This window comes from Callithrix jacchus, chromosome 22, assembly GCF_049354715.1.
Source record: "Callithrix jacchus isolate 240 chromosome 22, calJac240_pri, whole genome shotgun sequence".
In the NCBI taxonomy this organism is placed as follows: Eukaryota; Metazoa; Chordata; class Mammalia; order Primates; family Cebidae; genus Callithrix; species Callithrix jacchus.
In genome coordinates this window covers 5,798,525-5,822,315 of record NC_133523.1, presented here as the reverse complement: position 1 = coordinate 5,822,315, position 23,791 = coordinate 5,798,525, and the positions used below count along the sequence as shown (strand labels likewise).

General features: G+C 48.3%; 2 protein-coding genes across 8 annotated transcripts in view; one reads left to right on the top strand and one right to left on the bottom strand.

The window, feature by feature from the left end:
• Nucleotides 1-10,453, bottom strand: part of ACSBG2 (acyl-CoA synthetase bubblegum family member 2) — a 43,267-nt gene extending 32,814 nt beyond the window's left edge. For 4 of the 6 annotated variants that reach the window (XR_013531019.1, XM_035286188.3, XM_078360289.1 and 1 more), the window contains exons 1-4: nt 10,216-10,453; nt 9,634-9,731; nt 6,315-6,544; nt 1,629-1,717 (exon numbers count right to left, since the gene is read on the bottom strand). Coding sequence is in view for 4 of the 6 variants with exons in the window: in XM_035286188.3 (XP_035142079.1) it covers nt 1,629-1,717; nt 6,315-6,544; nt 9,634-9,700 (386 nt within the window). In the remaining 2 variants the exon portion in view is untranslated. Of the gene's footprint in view, nt 1-1,628; nt 1,718-3,175; nt 3,392-6,314; nt 6,545-9,633; nt 9,732-10,215 lie in introns of all 6 variants that reach the window. The other 2 variants (XM_078360290.1, XM_078360291.1) reach the window with 2 other exon arrangements.
• Nucleotides 1-23,791, top strand: part of RFX2 (regulatory factor X2) — a 208,254-nt gene that overhangs the window by 37,284 nt on the left and 147,179 nt on the right. For both annotated transcript variants that reach the window (XM_054249415.2, XM_035286199.3), the window contains one exon: nt 5,673-5,768. The gene's annotated coding sequence lies outside the window, so the exon portion shown is untranslated. The remainder of the gene's footprint in view (nt 1-5,672; nt 5,769-23,791) is intronic.

Below are 23,791 nucleotides of genomic sequence, written 5' to 3'. Positions count from 1 at the left end.
TCGAGACCAGCCTGGCCAACATGGTGAAACCCTCCTCTCTACTAAAATACAAAAAATTAGCCAGGCATGGTAGTGCGCACCTGTGGCAGGAGAATCACTTGAACTTGGGAGGTGGAGGTTGCAGTGAGCCGAGATCGCACCACTGCACTTCCACCTGGAGACAGAGTGAGACTCCATAAAAAAAAAAAAAAAAATGAGTATTTTATTTTTACCTTTTTTATTTCACGATTACAGCCTGGGCAACATAGCAAGACCCATCTGTACAAAAAAAATTAGCTGGGTGTGGTGGCATGTGCTCATAGTCACAGTTACTCTGGAGGCTGAGGTGGGAGGATGGCTTGAGCCCAGAACTTTAAGGCTGCAGTGAGCAATGATTGCGCCACTGCCCTACAGCCTGGGTGACAGAGCGAGACCCTGTCTCACAGAAACCCCAAAGTAAGGTAGCATCTGGACTGGATTATCATCATTTATTTAAAGACTGAGTCATCTGGTAAAGCAGCCCCCAGAGGTGAACAAAACACAGTGAATGCCATGGAGGTTAATGTCGGGGTATCCCGGCCCCTCCCTCACTCCCAGGTAACGTAACTAGAGGAATTCCCTTGTGTGTGTGTGTGTGTGTGTGTGTGTTTGAGAGAAGAGCTGGGTTTTGGGGCTGTTGTTGTTTTTGAGACAGAGTCTTTCTCTGTTGCCCAGGCTGGAGTGCAATGGCGCGATCTCGGCTCACTGCAATCTCCACATCCTGGGTTCAAGCAATTCTCCTACCTCAGCCTCCCAAGTAGCAAGGATTACAGGCACCCACTACCACACCCAGCTAATTTTTGTATTTGTTTTAGTAGAGGTGGGGGGTTTTGCCATGTTGACCAGGCTGGTCTCAAACTCCTGACCTCAGGTGATTTGCCCCACCTCAGCCTCCCAAAGTGCCGGGATTACAGGCGTGAGCCACCACACCCAGCTGTTTAATAGGTTTAAAAAACCATTTTTTTAAAAATTTTTATTTTTAGAGCAGGATGCTGGCCCTGCTGCCCACTGGCTGTATGAGTTTCAGTTTCCTCATCTGTAAATCGGGGATGATAGGACCCACTTCACACTGCTGTCCTGAGATTTTTACGGGATCATGCGCATGGAGCACAGTGCTTCGGCACATAATCAGAAACCTCTAAATGCTATCTGTGATTATTATTTTGTCTGCGAGAAGTTGTTCAGCTGCAGAAAATCGAGAGGTTTTGCAGCCATAAAAAAGGATGAGTTTATGTGCAGGGACATGGATGAAACTGAAAACCATCATTCTTAGCAAACTGACACAAGAACAGAAAACCAAACACCGCATGTTCTCACTTGTAAGTGGGTGTTGAACAATGAGAACACAGACACAGGGAGCGGAACATCACACACCAGGGACTAGGGGGTGGGGGGCTATCGGAGGAATAGCAGAGGGTGGAGGGATTGGGGAGGGATAGCATTAGAAGTACCTCATGTAGATGACAGGGTGATGAATGCAGGAAACCACCATCATGGCACGTGTACACCTATGTATCAAACCTGCACGATCTGCACAGGTACCCCAGAACTTAAACTATAGTAAAATAAAAAGAAAGAAAGAAAATCACGAACCAAGCCAATGATCTTACCCGGCTAGGATGGCGCCGAGAGCAGTGATAAACCACTCCGCAGAGTTAAACCCCAGGATGCCAACTCCATGGAAACGCTCCAAGCCCAGCTGAGAAGGAAAAAACAAACAGAAAAAACATAAACACGGAGACCTCAGATCATGAGGACATGTGACGGTAGAGTCAAATGTAGTCACGTGGAGCCGGGCGCAGTGGCTCATGCCTGTAATCCCAGTACTTGGGGAGGCTAAGGTGGGAGAATTGCTTCAGGCCAGAAGTTCGACCCCAGTCTGGACAGCAAAGTGAGACCCCCCTGTCTTTACAAAGTAGAAAAGTTCGCAGGGCATGGTGGTGCCCACCTGTCGTCCTGGATACTTGGGAGTCGGGGGTAGGAGGAGCTCTTGAGCCCTAGAGTTCAAGGCTGCAGTGAGCTATGATTGCACCACCGCACTCCACCCTGGGGAACAGAGAGAGACCCTGTTTCAAAACTCACCAAAACAAAAATAGCCGCACAGGGTGGGAGACAGTGTTGAGCCTAAACTCATGTAATATTTTTAATTTTTGTGACTATGGGAGGTTTGTTTACCTTCCTCTGCATAACACACCATGTATTATTTTTCTTTTTATGTTTTGCGTTATTTTATTTATTGTGGTAAAATACATATAACATGGAATTTATCGTTTTCGCCTTTTTTTTTTTTTGACAGAGACTTGCTCTGTCGCCCAGGCTGAAGTGCAATGGCTCGAACTCCGCTCACTGCAACCTCCACCTCCCAGGTTCAAGCGATTCTCCTGCCTCAGCCTCCTGAGTAGTTAGGATTACAGGCACGCACCACCATGCCTGGCTAATTTTTGTATTTTTAGCAGAGACAGCATTTCACCATGTTGGCCAGGCTGGTCTCGAACTCCTGACCTCAAGCAATCCTCCCACTTCGACCTCCCAAAGTGCTCACGCCCATAATCCACCACACTCAGCCCGTTTTCACCATGTTTAAGAGTGCCGTTCAGTGACACTAAGCACATTCACGTGGTTGTACAAGCAACTCCACCATTCATCTCCAGAACTTCCTCCTCTTCCTAAACTGAAACTCTGTTTGTAAAAAAACACTCACTCCCAGCCAGGCGAAATGGCTCATGCCTGTCATTCCGGCACTTTGGGAGGCCGAGGTGGGCGGATCACGAGGTCACAAGATTGAGACCATCCCAGCTAACATGGCAACCCCTGTCTCTACTAAAAATACAAAAAATTAGCTGGGCATTGTGGCATGTGCCTATAGTCTCAGCTACTCAGGAAGCTGAGGCAGAAGAATCGCTTGGACTGGGGAGGCGGAGGTTGCAGTGATCCAAGACTGTACCACTGCACTCCAGCCTGGGTGACAGAGCAAGACTCCGTCTCAAAAAAAAAAAAAAAAAAACACACCAAAAAAAGCAAAGCAAAAAACACTCCCTATCCCCTTCCCCAGCCCCTGGCACCTCCCATTCTACTTTCCGTATCTGTGAATCTAATGAGTCTAAGGACCTCCTAGGAGTGAAATCACACAGGATTCGTCCTTTTGTGTCTGGCTTACTTCACTGAGTGTGATGTCCTCAGGGTTCATCCATGTTGTAGCGTTGTGTCAGAACTTCCTTCCTTTTTGTGGCTGAATCGGTTTCCCTCCTGTGGGCGGACTACATGGTGTTCATCCATTCTTCCACCCTCTGGCTCTTGTGAGTAATGCTGCTATGAACCTGAGTCTACAGATAACTCTCCATGTCCCTGGCTTTCATTTTGGTTGTTGTTGTTGCTAAAACCCAGAAGCAGGATTGCCGAATCATACAGTAATTCTCTGTTTACATGTTTTTTAAGAAACTGCTAGACTGTTTTCCACGGTGGCAGCACCACGTTACATTCCCACCAGCATTGCTCGAGGAGTCCTCCAGCTTTTCCATATCCTCCCCAACACGTGTTGTGTTTTGCTATTTTTAAAATCATAGCTATCTTGAAGGGTGTGAATTTATTTTTATTTTTAATGAAAGTACTCAAGGAGTGATATCAGATAATCGTGATAAGTTGCACAGGTAGGTTGGGGGCGGTGGTTCATGCCTGTAACCCAAGCACTTTGGGAGGCCAAGGCGGGCAGATCACCTGAGGTCAGGACTTCTAGACCAGTTTGGGCAACATGGTAAAACCCCACCTATTAGCCGGGCATCATGGCAGGCACCTGTAATCCCAGCTACTCAAGAGGCTGATACAGGAGAATCTCTTGAACCCACGAGGCAGAGGTTGCAGTGAGACGAGATGGCGCCACTGCATTCCAGCCTGGGTGACAGAGCGAGACGCTGTCTCAAAAAAAAAATGTTGCACATGTAAAGGTACAGGCTTGTCCTGAATGTGGTTGAGAACGAACCAGGAAACTCAGAAACGAAAGTGACCATCTTTTTTTTTCTTTTTTTGAGAAGGAGTTTTGCTGTTATTACCCACCCCGGAGTGCAATGGCACAATCTCGACTTACCGCAACCTCCACCTTCTGGGTTCAAGCAATTCTCCTGCCTCAGCCTCCCGAGTAGCTGGGACTACAGGCGCGCACCAGCATGCCCAGCTAATTTTTGTATTTTTAGTAGAGACGGGGTTTCACCTTGTTGACCAGGATGGTCTCGATCTCTTGACCTTGTGATCCACCCGCCTCGGCCTCCCAAAGTGCTAGGATTATAGGCATGAGCCACTGCACTTGGCGAAAGTGACCATCTTTAGGGGAAAACTTGCTCTTTGTTCTGGGTGCCGCCAGCCAACATCGTTGGCTCTTTTAGTCATACAGAATCAAGGCTGGCAATGATCTGCTGTTCTTGGGGAAAAGGGACCATTTGGAAGGCGTCTGTCTGCTGGTGCTTCAGATTGAGTTGCCAAGTGTTTCAGTGACCAAAAGACTGTCTTCACCATGGACAGCGTGTGTTTTTATTAATGCATAGTCAGACTGATTAATTTCTATTTGGGTCTCCAAGGTGTTTTTTTCTTGTTTCTTTGTTTTGAGATGGAGTCTCACCCAGGCTGGAGTGCAATGGCATGATCTCAGCTCACTGTAAACTCCGCCTCCCTGGTTCAAGTGATTCTCCTGCCTCAGCCTTCGGAGTAGCTGGGACTACAGGCATGTGCCACCATACCTGGCTAATTTTTTGTTTGTTTCTTTGTTTTGAGACAGGGTCTAGCTCTGTTACCCAGGCTAGAGTGCAACGGCTCAATCTCAGCTCAGTGCTACCTCCACCTCCCGGGTTCAAGCAATTCTCCCTGCCTCAGCCTCCCAAGTAGCTGGGGTTACAGGCACACACCCCCACACCCAGCTATTTTTTTGTAGAGACAGGGTGTTGCCATGTTGGCCAGGCTGGTCTGGAACTCCTGACCTTGGGTGATCCACCAACCTCAGCCTCTCAAAGTGCTGGGATTACAGGTGTGAGCCACCACACCCAGCCAAATTTTTGTATTTTTAGTATAGATGGGGTTTCACCATGTAGTCCAGGCTGGCCTGGAACTCCTGACCTCAGGCGATCCACCCGCCTTGGCCTCTCAAAGTGCTGGGATTATAGGCATGAGCCACCATGCTTCGCCAGGTCCCCACGATTTAGGGGAGGAGGGGGACCTTTAACTGCATGGAACTGAGAACATGACTAGAGGGGACAGTTTCAGGAGAGATGAACCAGCTCCACAGTGACATGGTATGAGGGTGGGGCCACCAAGAAGAAACCCAGCACAAGCACATGGTTCTCTTTTTTTTCTTTAAGACATGGTCTCACTCTATTGTTCAAGCTGGAGTGCAGTGGTGCAATCACCTGTCACTACAGCCTTGACCTCCCAGGCTCAAGTGATCCTCCCACCTCACCCTCCTGATAGCTGAGACTACAGGCATGTGCCACCGCACCTGGTTAATTTTTGTACTTTTTGTAGAGACCAGGGTCTCACTATGTTGCCCAGGCTGGTCTTGAACTCCTGGGCTCAGTGATCCTCCTGCTTCAGTGTCCCAAAGCACTAGGATTATAGATACGAGCCACTGTCCCCAGCCTTGTTCCCTCTTTCTTTTGTATCATTTATTCTAGGGGCGACTGGTAGCCGTGCTGTGAGGACACTGAAGCAATTCTGTGAAGGCCGTGGAATGAGGAACTGAGACTTCCTGCCAATAACCAACAATCTAGGTAAGTAAGCTTGGAAGTAAAGCCTCCAGCCCCAGTTGAGCCTTCAGATGAGATAGCCCCAGCTGATAGCTTGGCTGCAACCTCATGAGAGATCTGGAGCCAGAACCACCCAATTTCAAAGTAGCTCCTAAATTCTCAACCCACAGAAACTGTGAGATGATAAATGTTTGTCATTTCAAGTCACCATGTTTTTGGGACAATTTGTTATGCAGCAGTAACTAACTAATACATAGAGATACTATGTTAAGGGACAAATGAAAGATGGAGAACCATGGGTGTGTAAAAATTTGCATATATAAAAATCATATTTTATATATATATATATATATATACACATAATTTATTTCCCAAAACACAAAAAATTGGCAATGGTGGCTGTTTCCATGGAGAGGAACTGGGTGGCTGAGGCTCATGAATCAGAGGGAAATTTTTCACTAGTTAACCTTCGTATCTTTTGGAGTCCTGTGAATTTCGTACATGTATGTATGTGTATTACCTATTCAGAATGAATGGTTGACCAAAGGAGAATGAATGAATGGATCTTACTTTGATGAAAGATTTCGCAGCCTTCCAACAAGCCTTGTAGTACTGGTTGAAATTCAGAACTCCCCATTTTTTACTGTTCTTGAATGCGAGGGCTGGATAAGTTCCAAATCGGTTGACTGACTCTCGAAAAAATTCAGGGATGGTCATCGGGGTCTCATGGCCTGGTCCGTGTTTGGACAGCCTCAGAAGGACTTCTCCATCCTGGCAGGTAGTCCACAGCCTAGGAGTTACTGCAAACAATCACCAGAGTTGGGTGGCAAATGTTTTTATTTCTTTAGTAACTTTGGAGGGGTGGGAGTTATTGGTGTCTTTTTGGGCCTAAGGTGCCGAGAGTTGAATTAATCCCCTTTTAGGGTGAAGCTATGTGGTGAACAGGGGCTAGTCAAACTTCCTTTCTCTTTATTGTTTCATTCCCCCTGCAAATTGTTAATAAGTCGAAATGGATCGTATACCAAACACTCTCTTACCCAACACCTGCATTCTACGACCGCAAGCATTTTCCTGCTTCTTTTATCACACGTCTATCCTGCTATCTTTCTTATGTTCATCTTCCTTCCTTCCTTCTTTCCTTCCTTCTTTTCTTCCTTCCTTCCTTCTTTCTTTTGATACAGTCTTGCTCTGTCAGCAGGCTGGAGTGCAGTGGCACAATCAGCTCATTGCAACTTTGACCTCTAGGCTCAAGCCATCCTCCCACCTCAGCCTCCCAAATAGTCGAGAGCACCATGTCTAGCTAATTTATTATGTATTTATTTATTTATTTATTTATTTTGAGACGGAGTTTCACTGTTGTTACCCAGAGTGGAGTGCAATGGCGCGATCTCGGCCCACCTCAACCTCCGCCTTCTGGGTTCAAGCAATTCTCCTGCTTCAGCCTCCCGAGTAGCTGGGACTACGGGCGCGCACCACCATGCCCAGTTAATTTTTGTATTTTTAGTAGAGATGGGGTTTCACCATGTTGACCAGAATGGTCTCGATCTCTTGACCTCGTGATCCACCCACCTCGGCCTCCCAAAGTGCTGGGATTATAGGCGTGAGCCACCGCGCCCAGCCTGCTAATTTATTTTTTAATGTTTTTATAGAGATGGGGTTTTACTGTGTTTCTGAGGCTGATCTCAAACTTCTGGGCTCAAACAATCCTCCTGCCTCAGTTTCTCAAAGTACTGGGATTACAGGCATGAGTCACTACACTCGGCCCCATTTTATTATTACTATTATTATTATTTTTGAGATGAAGTCTCACTCTGTTGCCCAGGCTGGAGTGCAGTGGTGTGATCTTGGCTCACTGCAACCTCTGCCTCCCGGGTTCAAGTGATTCTCCTGCCTCAACTTCCCGAGTAGCTGGGACTACAGGCACCCACCACCACGTCCAGCTAATTTTTGTATTTTTAGTAGAGACAGGTTTCACCATGTAGCCCAGGCTGGTCTCAAACTCCTGACCTCAAGTGATCCACCTGCCTCAGCCTCCCAAAGCACTGGGATTATAGGCGTGCGCCATCACGCCTGGCCCCAACTGATTTTTTGATGCATTTCCAAGTGAGCCAAAGCTATTGACTCATTTTACCCTTAAACACCCTTGCATGCAAATCATTAACTAGAGTCACATATTTAATATCATTTACAGAGACTGTTTTAAAGGTAAAATGTACAGGCAGCAGACTACATATGCTTTGGCCAATGAAATGTAAGAAGTGAATGATGAGTGTCATTCACAGGGAGAAGATGTGAGAGCCGGTGTATAATTCACCATCATCCATTGTCCTGTCATAAAAATGGTGGAGCCAGTATCAAGAAGTAGCCCCCTCTCTCCGCATGGCAGAGGCACAACATGAGTAAGGAGCAAACTTGTGTTAAGCCATTGAGGTTGTTAAGCGTAAGAGAACGTCACCAGGGCAGGACTAACATCCATGCATCCTCAAGCGCCCAGCTCAAGAGCCCACTCCCAGACTCCCTGCCTGGATCACATCCTGTGATCAAGACCTCAGCACGCCTTGGGTCTCCTTCAGAATCATACGTGTGCATTTGTCTGTGTGATTCCAGGCCTCCCTTATTTTCCTGAACAGACCTCATCTGGTTTTGCTCATCTTTACATCTTCAGCATCCAGCACAATGCCTGGCATTAAGGTCATGGCTCCACAAAAATGTCATAAACGCTCGCCAGGGGCGGTGGCTCATGCCTTAATGCCAGCACTTTGGGAGGCTGAGGTGGGTGTATCACCTGAGGTCAGGAGTTCGAGACCAGCCTGACCAACATGGAGAAACCCTGTCTCTACTAAAAATACAAAATTAGCTGGGCATGGTGACACATGCCTGAAATCCCAGCTACTGGAGAGGCTGAGGCAGGAGAATCATTTGAACCTGGGAGGCTGAGGTTGCAGTGAGCCAAGATTGAGCCATTGCACTCCAGCCTGGGCAACAAGAGTAAAACTTCATTAAAAAAAAAAAAGGAAGTATTTTATTTGCCAAAAACCTCAGTACTTTCACTATTTTCTGACTCATTTCTTGAACTCACTCACAGTGGTGTCAAGAGTCTGGACATCAGCTGGGTTCGAGGTCCCACCAGCGTTTGGGGACCTCTCCCAGCCCACCAGTATCAAAGCTGTCTATGATGTCATGATGTCCCTTGAATTTAGCTCTGGCAGTAAAATGATTGGAACCTAATGTTAACAGGTCACTATGATCATGTCTGCACCGTATCCACAGGGATGGTTCCTGGGTACTCTGTCCACTCCGGCTCACCATCCTGACAGGGCGGTGCTATTGTCAACGCCCCCATCATTCAGATATGCAAATGAGGCCTCCAAAGAGCAAGTAACTTGCCCAGTGTCACATGACCAGTAGAGCAGAGCCCTGAATTAAGTGAACCACTTGCCCTGCTTCCTCAACACCCTAACAAGAATAGAAAATAGTCCCCAGGCTGGCCACAGTGGCCCACACCTGTAATTCCAGCACTTTGGGAGGCCAAGGTGAGAGGATTGCTTGAGCCCAGGAGTTCAAGACCAGCCTGGGGAACACAGCAAAAAATGCAGAGCTGGGCATGGTGGTTTGCACCTGTAGTCCTAGCTACTTGGAGGGCTGAGGCAAGAGGATCACCTGAGCCTGGGAGGTTGAGGCTAAAGTGAGCTATGATTGCACCACTGCACTCCAGCCTGCGTGATGGAACAAGACGCTGTCTCAAAAAAACTTTAAAAAAAGGTGGGGTGGGGGCCAGCAGGGTCAGGCAAGGAATGGCTACATCTTTTTAGATCCAGACTCCTCTTCAGAGTCTTTGTGGAATCCATGTGCCCTCCCTCTTTCCCACGCACTGTTTAGTGCCATATACCTTGTGTTTCGCTCATGTCTACTTCAAGATTGTTAGGTTCTTCTTGAGTCTTTGGGGTTCCAGTCATTTCAGGTCTGCAGAAACCATGCTTCACAGGACTGCAAGGCAAAAAAGCAGAGAGTTTAACAGGACTGGCAAAGGGGCTGTTTGAACCCGGGAGGCGGAGGTTGCAGTGAGCTGAGATCGTGCCACTGCACTACAGCCTAGGCAACAGAGTGAGACCCTGTCTCAAAAGAAAAGAAAAGAAAAGAAAGGCCAGGCGCGGTGGCTCACGCCTGTAATCCCAGCACTTTGGGAGGCTGAGGCGGGTGGATCACGAGGTCAAGAGATTGAGACCATCCTGGTCAACAAGGTGAAACCCCATCTCTACTAAAAATACAAAAAAAATTAGCTGGGCACGGTGGCGCGTGCCTGTAGTCCCAGCTACTCAGGAGACTGAGGCAGGAGAATTGCCTGAACCCAGGAGACGGAGGTTGCGGTGAGCCGAGATCGCGCCATTGCACTCCAGCCTGGGTAACAAGAGCAAAACTCCATCTCAAAAAAGAAAAGAAAATGTGTGTCCTTCTCCCATACCACTGGCACCTGTCACTCTTCGAGAGGTGTGGCTCTGGCCATCTGGCAAGGCACCGGGAGCTGAGACATCTGGTCACTCAGATGTTTTCTTCTTCCTGCAGAGACAATAAACAGCTAGCCCCTTCTGGAAACCCGAACAGGAGCTGCTTCTTCCCAGCCCCGTCACCCTTTTGGTCCAGCTAGGGTGATGGTAGTGGTGGGAGGCAGGAGGATGGGTGGTTTCCCTCCACAACAGGTCTTCTACCCCATTCAGCCTTCTAGAACCTTCCATCCCAGCCACCTGTTGTGACATCACTGTCCCTGCCTCTGTACCCCACCCCCACCCTGAGAGGAAGCTGCTTCCAGGACAGGGAGATTGCTCTCCTCTTCTCACACACCATTCATTTATTCATGCCTGCCTGCACGTCTGCGTGCGTTCATGACTTTTTTTTTCTGAGACAGAGTTTTGCTCTTGTTGCCCAGGCTGGAGTGCAATGACATGGTCTCGGCTCACCACAGCCTCCGCCTTCCGGGTTCTAGTGCTTCTTCTGCCTTAGCCTCCCAAGTAGCTGGGATTACAGGCATGTGCCATCACGCCAGGCTAATTTTGTATTTTTAGTAGAATCAGGGTTTCTCTATGTTGGTCAGGCTGGTCTCAAACTCCTGACCTCAGGTGATATGCCACCTCAGCCTCCCAAAGTGCTGGCATTAAGGCATGAGCCACCGCCCCTGGCGAGCGTTTATGACATTTCTGTGGAGCCGTGACCTTAATGCCAGGCATTGTGCTGGATGCTGAAGACGTAAAGATGAGCAAAACCAGATGAGGTCTGTTCAGGAAAATCAGGGAGGCCTGGAATCACACAGACAAATGCACACGTATGATTCTGAAGGAGAGCCAAGGCGTGCTGAGGTCTTGATCACAGGATGTGATCCAGGCAGGGAGTCTGGGAGAGGGCTCTTGAGCTGGGCGCTGGAGGATGCATGGATGTTAGTCCTGCCCTGGTGACATTCTCTTACGCTGCCTGCCTTCAAGTGTTTACAGCGGCCTCCCTCTTCTTGTTGTGTTTTAGTCACTGCTAACAATGCCTGGTACTAGGCACAGTGGCTCATGCGTATAATTCCAGCACTTTGGGAAGCTAAGGCAGGAGCATCACCTGAGACCGGGAGTTCAAGACCAGGCTGGGAAATGTAGCAAGACCCCATCGCTACAAAAAAATTCTAAAAATGAGTCAGGCAGGCTGGGCGCGGTGGCTCAAGCCTATAATCCCAGCACTTTGGGAGGCCGAGGTGGGTGAATCACGAAGTCAAGAGATCAAGACCATCCTGGTCAACATGGTGAAACCCCGTCTCTACTAAAAATACAAAAACTTAGCTGGGCATGGTGGTGCGTGCCTGTAATCCCAGCTACTCAGGAGGCTGAGGCGGGAGAATTGCCTGAACCCAGGAGGCGGAGGTTGCGGTGAGCTGAGATCGCGCCGTTGCACTCCAGCCTGGGTGACAAGAGCAAAACGCTGTCTCAAAAAAAAAAGAGTCAGGCATGGTGGTGCACAACTGTAACTCCAGCTAGGGCGGAGGCTGAGCTGGGGCAATCGTTTGAGCCCAGGTGTTCCAGGATGCAGTGAGCTGTGATGGTGCCATGGCACTTCAGCCAGGGCTACAGAGCAAGACCCTGTCTCGAAACAAAACAAGACAAAACAATGCCAGGTGCAGCACACGGTAGGTGCTCAGTCAATAAAGACGTAGCGACAGAATCTTCTGCCGTGCCGAGAGAAAAGGACAAGGAATGTTCCATTGTCTCTAGGGCCTTCTTTTTTTGGTGGCGGGGAGATGCAGTTTCACTCTCGTTACCCAGGCTGGAGTGCAATGGCTCGATTCTCCTGCCTCAGCCTCCGAAGTAGCTGGAGTTACAGGCATGCACCATCATACCTGGCTAATTTTTTTTGTATTTTTAGTAGAGTTGGGCTTTCACCATGTTGGCCAGGCTGGTCTCGAACTCCTGGCCTCAGGTGATCCAGTTGCTTCGACCTCCCAAGGTGCTGGGATTATAGGGCTGAGCACTGTGCCCGGCCTCCAGAGCCTTCTGAATGTTTCACATGTATCCACTCTGCAGAGCACTGAGGCAGCTGTGCTGGGAGAGCCAGTGTCCCCCAGTGTCCGTCCATCTAGCCCTTCTTCCCCAGAGCCCTCACCTAAAGAGAACATTTCCCAGGCTCTCTAACTGGATGGTGCATCCATGTGGCTACATCCTCCCCTGTGGGATGTGGGCATAAGTGGTGGGGGCCATGCCTGGTCCAGCCTGTAAAGGAAAGGAAATTGTGCCACTGCACTCCAGCCTGGCACCTGGTGACGGGGAGAGACTGTCTCAAAAAAAAAAAAAAAAAAAAATGGCCAGGTGCGGCGGCTCACGCCTCTAATCCTAGCACTTTGGGAGGCCAAGGTGGGTGGATCACCTGAGGTCAGGAGTTCAAGAACAGTCTGGCCATCATGGTGAAACCCCATCTTTGAAAAAAAATTTTAAAAAGAAGAAAAAAGAAAAAGAAAAAAAATCCCAGTCCCCTCTCCCCAACTCAGGACAACTGGGGGACCATTCTCTCTCTCTCTCTCTCTCTCTCTCTCTCTCTCTCTCTCTCTCTCTCTCTCCCCCCCCATCCTGTTTCTTTCCCTTCCACCAGTATCCATCCGAAGGGTGGGTCCCCTATAAACAAACCTTTTGCAAGCTCAGTTCCTCTCATCTGCTTCCTTGTGGATCACAAGGTCAGGAGTTCAAGATCAGCCAGCAACAAAGGCAGCCGTTGTATGTTACTAAAATCCCTCCATGTACCTTATCTGACCTTTATCCCACCTGCCGCAGGTAAGATAACATGGACTGTCTTCCCCACAACCCCTCCCCTGAGGACTCTGAGCTGACCACTCTCCCAGAGTCTTGGCTGGTAGTCTTTGAGCTCCACTCCCCACTCCCTTCCAGACAGACCCGAAGCTGAGCCTGTCCTGAGCCTGTCCGGGCGGTGGAGGACACTTCCTCCATGCAGAGGGATGAAGTGCTCCAGGCCATGGCTTACATCTGAGTGGAGAAAAGCTGAAGATAGAAATGGCATGGCATAAAGGCAGCAGCTGCAGAAAGAGAAGCATTCATTTGGCAAAACTCATTTCTTCTAACCCTGCAGACCCCAGGAGACTCCCTCTGCCCCAGAGCCAAGGGCAAAGTGAACTTAAGTCAAGGGTAATTCTGTAAAAGAATCCAGTGTTCACATTAGAAATGGGAAAGGGTGACTGGGCGCGGTGGCTCACACCGGTAATCCCAGCACTTTGGGAGGCTGAGGCGGGTGGATCACAAGGTCAGGAGTTCAAGATCAGCCTGGCCAACATGGTGAAATCTCATTTCTACTAAAAATACAAAAATGAGCTGGACGTGGTGGTGGGCGCCTTTAGTCCCAGCTACTTGGGAGGCTGAGGCAGGAGAATCGCTCGAACCTGGGAGGCAGAGGTTGGAGTGACCTGAGATTGTGCCACTGCACTCCAGCCTGGGCAACAGATCGAGACTCCATTTTAAAAAAAGAAACGAGGAAGGGTGACTCACCTGGCAATGTAAGTCCCCTGTGCATCCTCCTCCAGTGCCTCTCTGGGCAAGGGGACAGTTTCATCCTCACTTGGCTGGCTCTACGATCTGCCACTGGGGCACCTGTTTTCACCTCATGTGCCATCTTGACTTGAGAGTCAAGAACCGTGAGAACTCTCAGCCAACCTCCAAGACACCCAGTTAACCAACTCGTCCGTTACCCAAGGTCTGTCCCCCACAGAACATCCGCGGTCCCTGGTTTGTACAGTACGTGCTTGCGCGATGGCTCTGAAATGCACATCATGCATCTGCTCCTGGACCAGACTCATCCTGCGCTCACTGAGCCCAAGCTCTGTGTTCCCAAGCTCTGTTTATGCCAGTTGTGCTTCTTTCAACCTCATTTTCTGTTGTCGTTGCATCTTTGCTGGTGGATTTTGTGAAGGAGCCTGAGACGATGTTGTTGTAGTGGCCCGAGCATAGGAAGTCAACACCAAGACAGAAGTATGCCAAATTGCAGGGTCTTTATTGCCGGCGGCCACGGAGGACTCACGTCTCTCCAACCCGTGGCCCCGAAAGGAGGGTGTCAAGACCTTTTATACCCCTAAAACCACCTTGGGAGTGAGGGTGAGGGGTGGGGGTGGGGGTGAGGGGCTTCAGATGTTCTGAGGGCCAGTGGATTCTGTAAATCACCTCCTGGGCGGAGATGAGTGTGAGGGGCTCCGGACAGTCCAGTGGATTCCTGGGCGAAGAGGGACGGTGAGGGGCTCCCGACACTCTGAGGGCTGCGGACTTTTGACATTCTGATTGTTACTGAAGTGGTTCACAAAAGGCAAGATTAGCATTTGTTTACACATTGTCTGTGTAGGGTGGAAATCACAGTCCTTAATTACTTATTCCAAGTCGCAGGGGCCAAGATGGCGTGGGTTTGGACTGCTAGCCTATCACATTTGGGTTACAGAGAGCAGTTTCAACAGAAAGCGGAGGTATGGCTGAGGTGTGCAGTTTGATGGGGCTTTTACCTTGTCACAACATCACCCTGGATTTAGGGTGGCCGTAAATCATTCGCAGTGGCGCCATCACGGTTCCCTGCAATCTCTGCCTCCTGGATTCAAGCCATTCTCCTGCCTCAGCCTCCTGAGTAGCTGGGAGTACAGGCGCCCGCCTCTATACCTGGCTAATTTTTTTAATTTTTAGCAAAAACAGGGTTTCACTATGTTGGTCAGACTGGCCTCAAACTCCTGTTCTCAGTGATCCACCCACCTTGGCCTCCCAAAGTGCTGGGATTACAGGTGTGAACCACCACACCCACCCTTAAAAACATAGTTTAATCAAATCTTATACCCCTTGATGAAATAAATACAGCAGCAAAAACAAAATCATTATTTCTAAGTCTCAAAGTCCAGTTGATAAAAGAGTGAGGAATTGGGTCAGGCATGGTGGCTCATGCCTGTAATCCCAGCACTTTGGGAGGCTGAGGCATGCGGATCATGAGGTCAAGAGTTCCAGACCAGCCTGACCAACATGGTGAAACCCTGTCTCTACTAAAAATACAAAAATTAGCTGGGCCTGGTGGCGGGTGCCTGTAGTCCCAGGTACTTGGGAAGCTGAGGCAGGAGAATCGCTTGAACCCGGCAGGTGGACGTTGCAGTGAGCTGAGATCGTGCCACTGCACTCCAGCCTGGGCGACAGAGCACGACTCTGTTGAAAAAAAAAAAGGTAATGATGACTCAATAACTCAGAAAAAAACATTGGAAATTGACACTGTCCAACATGGTAGCCACAAACGTATGTGAGTATTTAAATTAAAATTTTAATGAATTAAAATTGCATAAAATTTACAACTGTACAATTAAAAATGGTTAAGATAGTAAGCTTAGTGTTACACGTACTTTGCCACATTGAAAATAAAAAAGAGCCAGGCGCGGTGGCTCATGCCGTAATCCCAGCACTTTGAGAGGCCGAGGCAGGTGGATCACTTAAGGTCAGGAGTTCAAGACCACCCTGGTCAACATGGTGAAACCCTGTCTCTACTGAAAATACAAAAACTGGCCAGGCACGGTGGCTCAAGCCTGTAATCCCAGCACTTTGGGAGGCCGAGACAGGTGGATCACAAGGTCAAGAGATCGAGACCATCCTGGTCAACATGGTGAAACCCCGTCTCTACTAAAAATACAAAAAATTAGCTGGGCATGGTGGCGCGTGCCTGTAATCCCAGCTACTCAGGAGGCTGAGGCAGGAGAATTGCCTGAACCCAGGAGGTGGAGGTTGTGGTGAGCCGATATCGGGCCATTGCACTCCAGCCTCGGTAACAAGAGCAAAAACCCCGTCTCAAAAAAAAAAATACAAAAACTTAGCTGAGTGTGGTGGCACGCACCTGTAATATCAGCTACTCGGGGGAGGCGAGGCCAGAGAATAGCTTGAATCCGGGAGGTGAAGGCTATAGTGAGCAGACATGGAGCCGCTGCATTCCAGCCTGGGAGTTAGACTGTGTCTCAAAGATATAATAATAATAATAAAATCACATATTCGATGGATTAGTCAGGGAGGAATTTCAACACCCCACTTCTGTCTTCCTTCCTTCCTTTCTTCCTTACTCCTCTCCTCTTCCCTCCCCTTCCCTCCCCTTCCCTTCTCTTCCTTTCCTTTCTTCTTTTTTCTCACTGTCACCCAGGCTGGAGTGCAGTGGTGTGATCTCGGCTCACTGCAATCTCCACCTACTGGGTTCAAGTGATTCTCCTGCCTCGGCCTCCCGAGCAGCAGGCGTGTGCCACCACACCCAGCTAGTGTATTTTGTATTTTTTTTTTTGAGACGGAGTTTTGCTCTTGTTAAAAGCAAAACTCCAGGCTGGAGTGCAATGGCGCGATCTCAGCTCACTGCAACCTTCGCCTCTGGGTTCAGACAATTCTCCTGCCTCAGCCTCCTGAGTAGCTGGGATTACAGGCACGCACCACCACGCCCAGCTAATTTTTTGTACTTTTAGTTGAGACGGGGTTTCACCATGTTGACCAGGATGGTCTCGATCTCTTGACCTCGTGATCCACCCGCCTCGGCCTCCCAAAGTGCTGGGATTACCGGCTTGAGCCACCACGCCCAGCATATTTTGTATTTTTACTAGAGACGAGGTTTCACCGTGTTGGGATTACAGGCGTGAGCCACTGCACCTAGCCATATATATGTGTGTGTGTATATATATATATATATGTGTGTGTGTGTGTATGTGTCGGTGTCCATATGTTTGTGTATATATATGTGCATATGTATTTAAATCCAAAGGAGGCTAGAAGGACAATGGGAGAAATAAGAAAATCCTCTCTCCCCCAGTCGTAATTCTAAGGCCTCAGACACAACCATAGTTTCCATTTCTTGGATGTTCTTTTCTTGTTATATATTATCAGGAATTGATGTATTGATTTTTGTATGTGTGTGTGTGTGCGCGCGCGTGCACGTGTGTTTTAGAGATGGGGGTCTCACTATGTTGCCTAAGCTGGTCTCAAGCTCTTGGACTCAAGCTATCCTCCTGCCTTGGCCTCCCAAGTCGCCAGGATTACAGGTGTGAATGATGGTACCCACCTTCAGGCATTTACATACATACTCCCTTTTTTAAAATGTGAACATACCTTCCATAACTGTCTGCAATTTATTAGTTTGCTCATTTAATGATACTATATTCAGGAGATCTTTCAGTATCAGCATGTACAAACTGCGCTGTCTTTTTAAATAGCTATTTTAATATGCTATTCAATGGGAAGACCATAATTTATTCTTTTTTTTTTTTTTTTTTGAGATGGAGTTTCACTCTTGTTACCCAGGCTGGAGTGCAATGGCGCGATCTCAGCTCACCGCAACCTCCGCCTCCTGGGTTCAGGCAATTCTCCTGCCTCAGCCTCCAGAGTAGCTGGGATTACAGGCACGCGCTACCACGCCCAGCTAATTTTTTGTATTTTTAGTAGAGATGGGGTTTCACCTTGTTGACCAGGATGGTCTCGATCTCTAGACCTTGTGATCCACCCGCCTTGGCCTCCCGAAGTGCTGGGATTACAGGCTTGAGCCACTGCGCCCGGCACCATAATTTATTCTTAATCAGTTCTCCAGTAAAAGATACGGTTTGTGATACTTTCAGTTGTGATGTGGGTGGTTACACACAGTGCTATAATAATGTTCACTGTGTATGCCCAGAACTTATCTCTAGAATAAATTTCTAGAAGCACCAAAGGATATTTTAAAATTCTAGAGATATTTCTTTCTTTCTTTCTTTCTTTTTTTTTTTTTTTTTTGAGATGGAGTTTTGCTCTTCTTGCGCAGGCTGGAGTGCAGTGGCACGATCTTGGCTCACTGCAGCCTCCACCTCCCAAGTTCAAGTGAGTCTCCTGCCTCAGCCTCTCTAGTAGCTGGAATTACAGGCACCTACCACCAAGCCCAGCTAATTTTTTGTGTTTTTAGTAGAGACAGGGTTTCCCCATGTTGGCCAGGCTGGTCTCAAACTCCTGACCTCAAGTGATCCACCCTCCTTGGCCCCCCAGAGTGCTGGGATTACAGGTGTGAGCCACTGCACCCAGCTAGTCTTTGTGTTTTTATAGAGACAGGGTTTCACCACGTTGGCCAGGCTGGTCTCAAACTCCTGACCACAGGCAATCTACCCACCTCAGCCTCTCAAAGTGCTGGGATTACAGGCAGAGAGGGCAGAGATTTACAGAGAAACATGCCGATTGCAACGTTGTGAATAGGAAAAGAATCAGAAGCCATCTCTTCATCCACAGGGGGCAGGATGTATAGATGCTAGCTCAGTGCCTTGTAAACAAATAACATAAGACATTTGTGTCTACTTTCACAGAGAGCCAAGACACATTAAGTCACAAAGAAATAATGCTGCCTGGGTAAGTGTATTCGTTCCCTAGGGCTGTTACAAAGTAACCATCCGAGAGCTTAAACCCCCAGAAATATCTTACAGTTCTGGAGTTGAAGATCGAGGTGTGGGCGGAGCTATGTTCCCTGTGAAGCCTCTGGCGGGGAGGGTCCTCCCTGACTCTTCCAGCTTCTGGTAGCCCCAGGTGTTCTGTGGTGGGTGATAGGATCACTGCAATTTCTGCCTTCATATTCACGTGGCCATCTTCTCTATGTTTTGTGTTCAAATTTTCCTTTTTTTTTTTTTTTGAGATGGAGTTTCACTCTGTCACCCAGGCTGGAGTACAGTGGTGTGATTTCAGCTCACTGCAACCTCCACCTCCCGGGTTCAAGCCGTTCTCCTGCCTCAGCCTCCCAGGTAGCTGGGATTACAGGCGCCCACCACCATGCCCGGTATTTTTAGTGAAGACGAGGTTTTGCCATATTAGCTAGGGTGGTCTCCAACTCCTCGCCTCAAGTGATCCGCCCACCACAGCCTCCCAAAGTGCTGGGATTACAGGTGTGAGCCACCATGCCCGGCCCAAATTTTCCTTTTCTGGTAAGGATGCCAGTTCTATTGGATTAGTGGCACGGCCTACTCCAGGATGACCTCATCTAACCCAATTCTATCTGCAACAACTCTCTGTCTGAATAAGGTTACATTCTGAGATGTTAGGGGTTAGGACTCCAATATATCTTCGGTGTCGCGGAGCACAATTAAATTCATAACAGTATGCAATAGTTCTATTTGTAGGGTTTTTAAATTTTTTTTTTTTTTTTTTGAGACAGAATTTCACTCTTGTTACCCAGGCTGGAGGTGCAATGGCGTGATATCGGCTCACTGCAACCTCCGCCTCCTGGGTTCAAGCAATTCTCTTGCCTCAGCCTCCCGAGTAGCTGGGACTACAGGCGCACGCCACCATGCCCAGCTAATTTTTGTATTTTTAGTAGAGACAGGGTTTCACCTTGTTGACCAGGATGGTCTCGATCTCTTGACCTCGTGATCCACCCACCTCGGCCTCCCAACGTGCTGGGATTATAGGCATGAGCCACCGTGCATGGCCAGGGTTTTAAAATTATTTATTTATTTATTTTTGAGACAGAGTTTGGCTCTGTCACCCAGACTGAAGTGCAGTGGCACAATCTCAGCTCACTACAGCCTCTACCACCTGGGCTCAAGCCTCCCACCTCAGCCTTCCTAGTAGCCAGGACTACAGGCACATGCCACCATACCTGGATATTTTTTGTAGAGATGAGGTTCAGACTCCTGATTTCAAGCAATTTACTGCCTTGGCTTCCCAAAGTGCTGGGGTCACAGGCGCGAGCCACCATGCCTGGCTAATTTTTGTATTTTCAGTAGAGACAGGGTTTCACCATGTTGGCCAGGCTGGTCTCTAACTCCTGACCTCAAGAGATCTGCCCAGTTGATCTCCTAAAGTGCTGGGATTACAGACATGAGCTACTGCACCCAATCGTAATTTTTGTATTTTTTTGTAGAGACAGGATTTCAGCATGTTGGCCAGGCTGGTCTTAAACTTCTGAGCTCAAGCAATCCACCTGCCTCAGCCTCCCAAAGTGCTAGGATTATAGGTGTGAGCCACTGCACCTGGCCAGTTGTTCTCAGCTGGAGGTAATCTGGTCTCCTAGGGGATGGTAGGCAATGTCTGGAGATTGGTTGATTGGTTGGTTTTTGAGACAAGGTCTACCTCTGTTGCCTAGACTGGAGTGCAGTGGCACAATCATGGCACACTGTAGCCTTGACCTTCCAGGCTCAGATGATCCTCCTGCCTTAGCCTCTTGAGTGGCTGGGGCTACAGGTGTGTGCCATCATGCCCAGCTAATGTTTTAATTTTTTTTTTTTTTTTTTTGTCAGAGATGGGGGTCTCACTATGTTGCTGAGGCTGATCTTGAACTCCTGGCCTCAAATGCTCTTCCTGCCTTGGCCCTCCCCCGCCCCGCCAAAGTGCTGGGATTACAGGTGTGAGTCACCATGCCCAGCCTCTGGAGACTATATTTTTAGTTGTCACAATAGGGAAAGTTCTACCAGCCTCTAGTGCCGGGTATACTGCTCCGTGTCCCGCAAAGCACAGGAAAGTTCCCTACCACAGTGAATTATCTGACCCCAATGTCAATAGTACCAAGGTTGAGAAACTCTGTTAAAATAACATGTCTGGCCAGGCATGATCGTTCATGCCTGTAATCCGAGCACTTTGGGAGGCTGAGGCAGGAGGATCACTTGAAGTCAGGAGCTCAAGACCAGCCTGACCAATATGGTGAAACCCCATTTCTACTAAAAATACAAAAATTAGCTGGGTGTGGTGGTGCCTATAATCCCAGCTACTTGGGAGGCTGAGGTAGGAGAATCGCTTGAACTCAGGAGGCAGAGGTTGCAGTGAGCCAAGTTCGTGCCACTACACTTTAGCCTGCCTGACAGAGCAAGACTCCATCTCAAAAAAAAAAAAAAAAAAGAACATATCTGATCTATGCCTGCTTATGAATGAGGAACCAACTTCATCTAGAGCTGACTACTGCTTTATCACGAATTCTGTTCTCTGCATTGCCATGCTTACAAACTCCTCTGGGTGAACTGCGAAGTGGAGTTGATGAAGTCATTGCAATAGAATGCTTGCTCATCACATGGGGCTTGCATTTACGGCTGGCATTAAATGCAACTGTAACCCTACCTCTAACCTTCCCAGTCCTGGTGGGAGGAGTTTTGTGATCTGACCCAAGTCGTAACCTCAGGGAGTGAGCGTGGCCGCCTGTCCTGGCACTGCCGGTCCACCCGTTCAGCTAAGCTAGACCTCCTCCTGCTCCCAGCCCTGGCCAGAGGTGGAAACTGTGGCCCCGGTTATCTCAAAAGACAGGCACTGAGTATCGAAAGACAAGCCAACAATGGCAGCTTCTTACGAGTCCTGCTTTTGTGCGGTACATTTTTTTATTTTTATTTATTTATTTATTTAGGATGGAGTTTCGCTCTTGTTACCCAGGCTGGAGTGCAATGGCGCGATCCTGGCTCACCGCAACCTCCGCCTCCTGGGTTCAGGCAATTCTCCTGCCTCAGCCTCCTGAGTAGCTGGGATTACAGGCACGCGCCACCATGCCCAGCTAATTTTTTGTATTTTTAATAGAGACGGGGTTTCACCACATGGACCAGACGGTCTCGATCTCTTGACCTTGTGATCCACCCTCCTCGGCCTCCCTAAGTGCTGGGATTACAGGCTTGAGCCACCGCGCCCGGCCAATTTTGTAAAAATTAAGGTAAAGTTTACATGCCATAAAATGAGCCATGAGCTATATTAAAAGGAAATCGTTCAATGGCATTTAGTATATTCACAGTGTTGTGCAGCCACCACCTTAACTAGTTCCAAAGCATTTTCTATTTTCTTTCTTTCTTTCTTTCTTTTTAATAAATATGGAGTCTTGTATCACCCAGGCTGCAGTGTAGTAGCACGATTTCAGCTCACTGCAACCTCTGCCTCAGGTTCAAGTGATCTCCTGCCTCAGCCTCCTAAGTAGCTGGGATCGCTGGTATGCACCACCACACCCAACTGATTTTTATGTTTTTAGTAGACACAGGGTTTCACCACGTTGGTCAGGCTGGTCTCAAACTCTTGACCTCAAGTGATCTGCCTGCCTCGGCCTCCCAAAGTGCTGGGATTAGAGGCATGAGCCACCTCACCCGGCTTCCAAAGCATTTTTATCACCCCAAAGGAATATATGATATCCGTGAAGTAGTCACTGCCCATTCCTCCCTCCCCTCAGCCTTTGGCAACTACTAATCCACTTTCTGTCACCAGGGATTTGCCCAATCTGGACGTTTCCTATAAATGGAGTCAAATAATAAGTGGTCTTTTGTGTCTGGCTTCTTTCAATCCACATAATGTTCTCAAGCTTCAGCCACATTGTAGCACATGCCAGGCCTTCATTCCTTTTCATGGCTGAGTAATATTCCATTGCATGAAGAGATCACATTCTGTTTATCCATTCGTCTGTTGGTGGACAGACACTTGGGTTGTTTCTGCCTTCTGGCTGTTGTGAATCATGCTGCTATGAAGACTCAGGTACACTTATCTGAGTACCAGTCTTCGGTTAATTTGGGTTGCAACAGAAGAGTGGAATTGCTATGTCACGTGGGAGTTCTGTGTTTAAGTTTCCTGACGAACTGTCAGACTGTTTTGCACAGTGGCTTAACCACTTTGCATTCCCACCAGCAGGGTGTGAAAGTTGCAATTTCTCTACGTCCTCTGTGCAGTGTGAGACCTGTTCTATGTATGCCTTTACTTTATTTTTTTTTTCAATAGGCAAAAACATTCACATAGTTCAAAAATCAAAGAAGTGGGACTCAGTGGCTCATACTTATAATTCCAGTGCTTTGGGAGGCCAAGGTAGGAAGATTGCTTGAGGCCAGGAGTTCAAGACAAGACTGGGGAACATAGTGAGAGCCCATCTCTACAAAATATTCACACAAAAAAATAGCCCAGCTTGATGGCACATGGCTATAGTTTCAGCTACTCAAGAGACAGGCAAGGGCCAGGCACTTTGAGAGGCTGAGGTGGGCAAATCCCAAGGTCAAGAGTTTAAGACCAGCCTGGCCAACATGGTGAAACCCTTCTCTACTAAAAATACAACAAAATTAGCTGGGCATGGTGGCGGGAGCCTGTAATTCCAGCTACTCAGGAGACTGAGGCAGGAGAATCATTTGAAACTGGGAAGCAGAGGTTGCAGTGATCTGAGATCACGCCCCTGCACTCCAGCCTGGATGGTAGTATGAGACTCTGTCTCAAAAAAAAAGAAAGAAGAGGATCACTTCAGCCCAGGTGATCGAGGTTGCTGTGAGGTTTGATTTTTTGCACCGCTGCACTCCAGCCTGGGCAACAGAGCAAGACTGTCTTGAAAACAAAGAACAGTACATTTTAAAAGCTCCAATAACATGAGATACAGAGTCAAAGGCTTATCTGTAACTCTTACCAAACCAAACTGGATCCATTTGCTGTGTGCTATGTGCAATGGAGCGTCAACCAGCAGAGCACCATGGTTTAGCATTGAAAAAGGTTTAATGTGAGTCAACTGGCAAGAAAACGGGAGGAAACACTCAAATCTGTCTCTGAAGTGGAAATCGGGATAGGTTTTGTAGTCACAGGGCAATGAGGCATGGTGTGATGCCA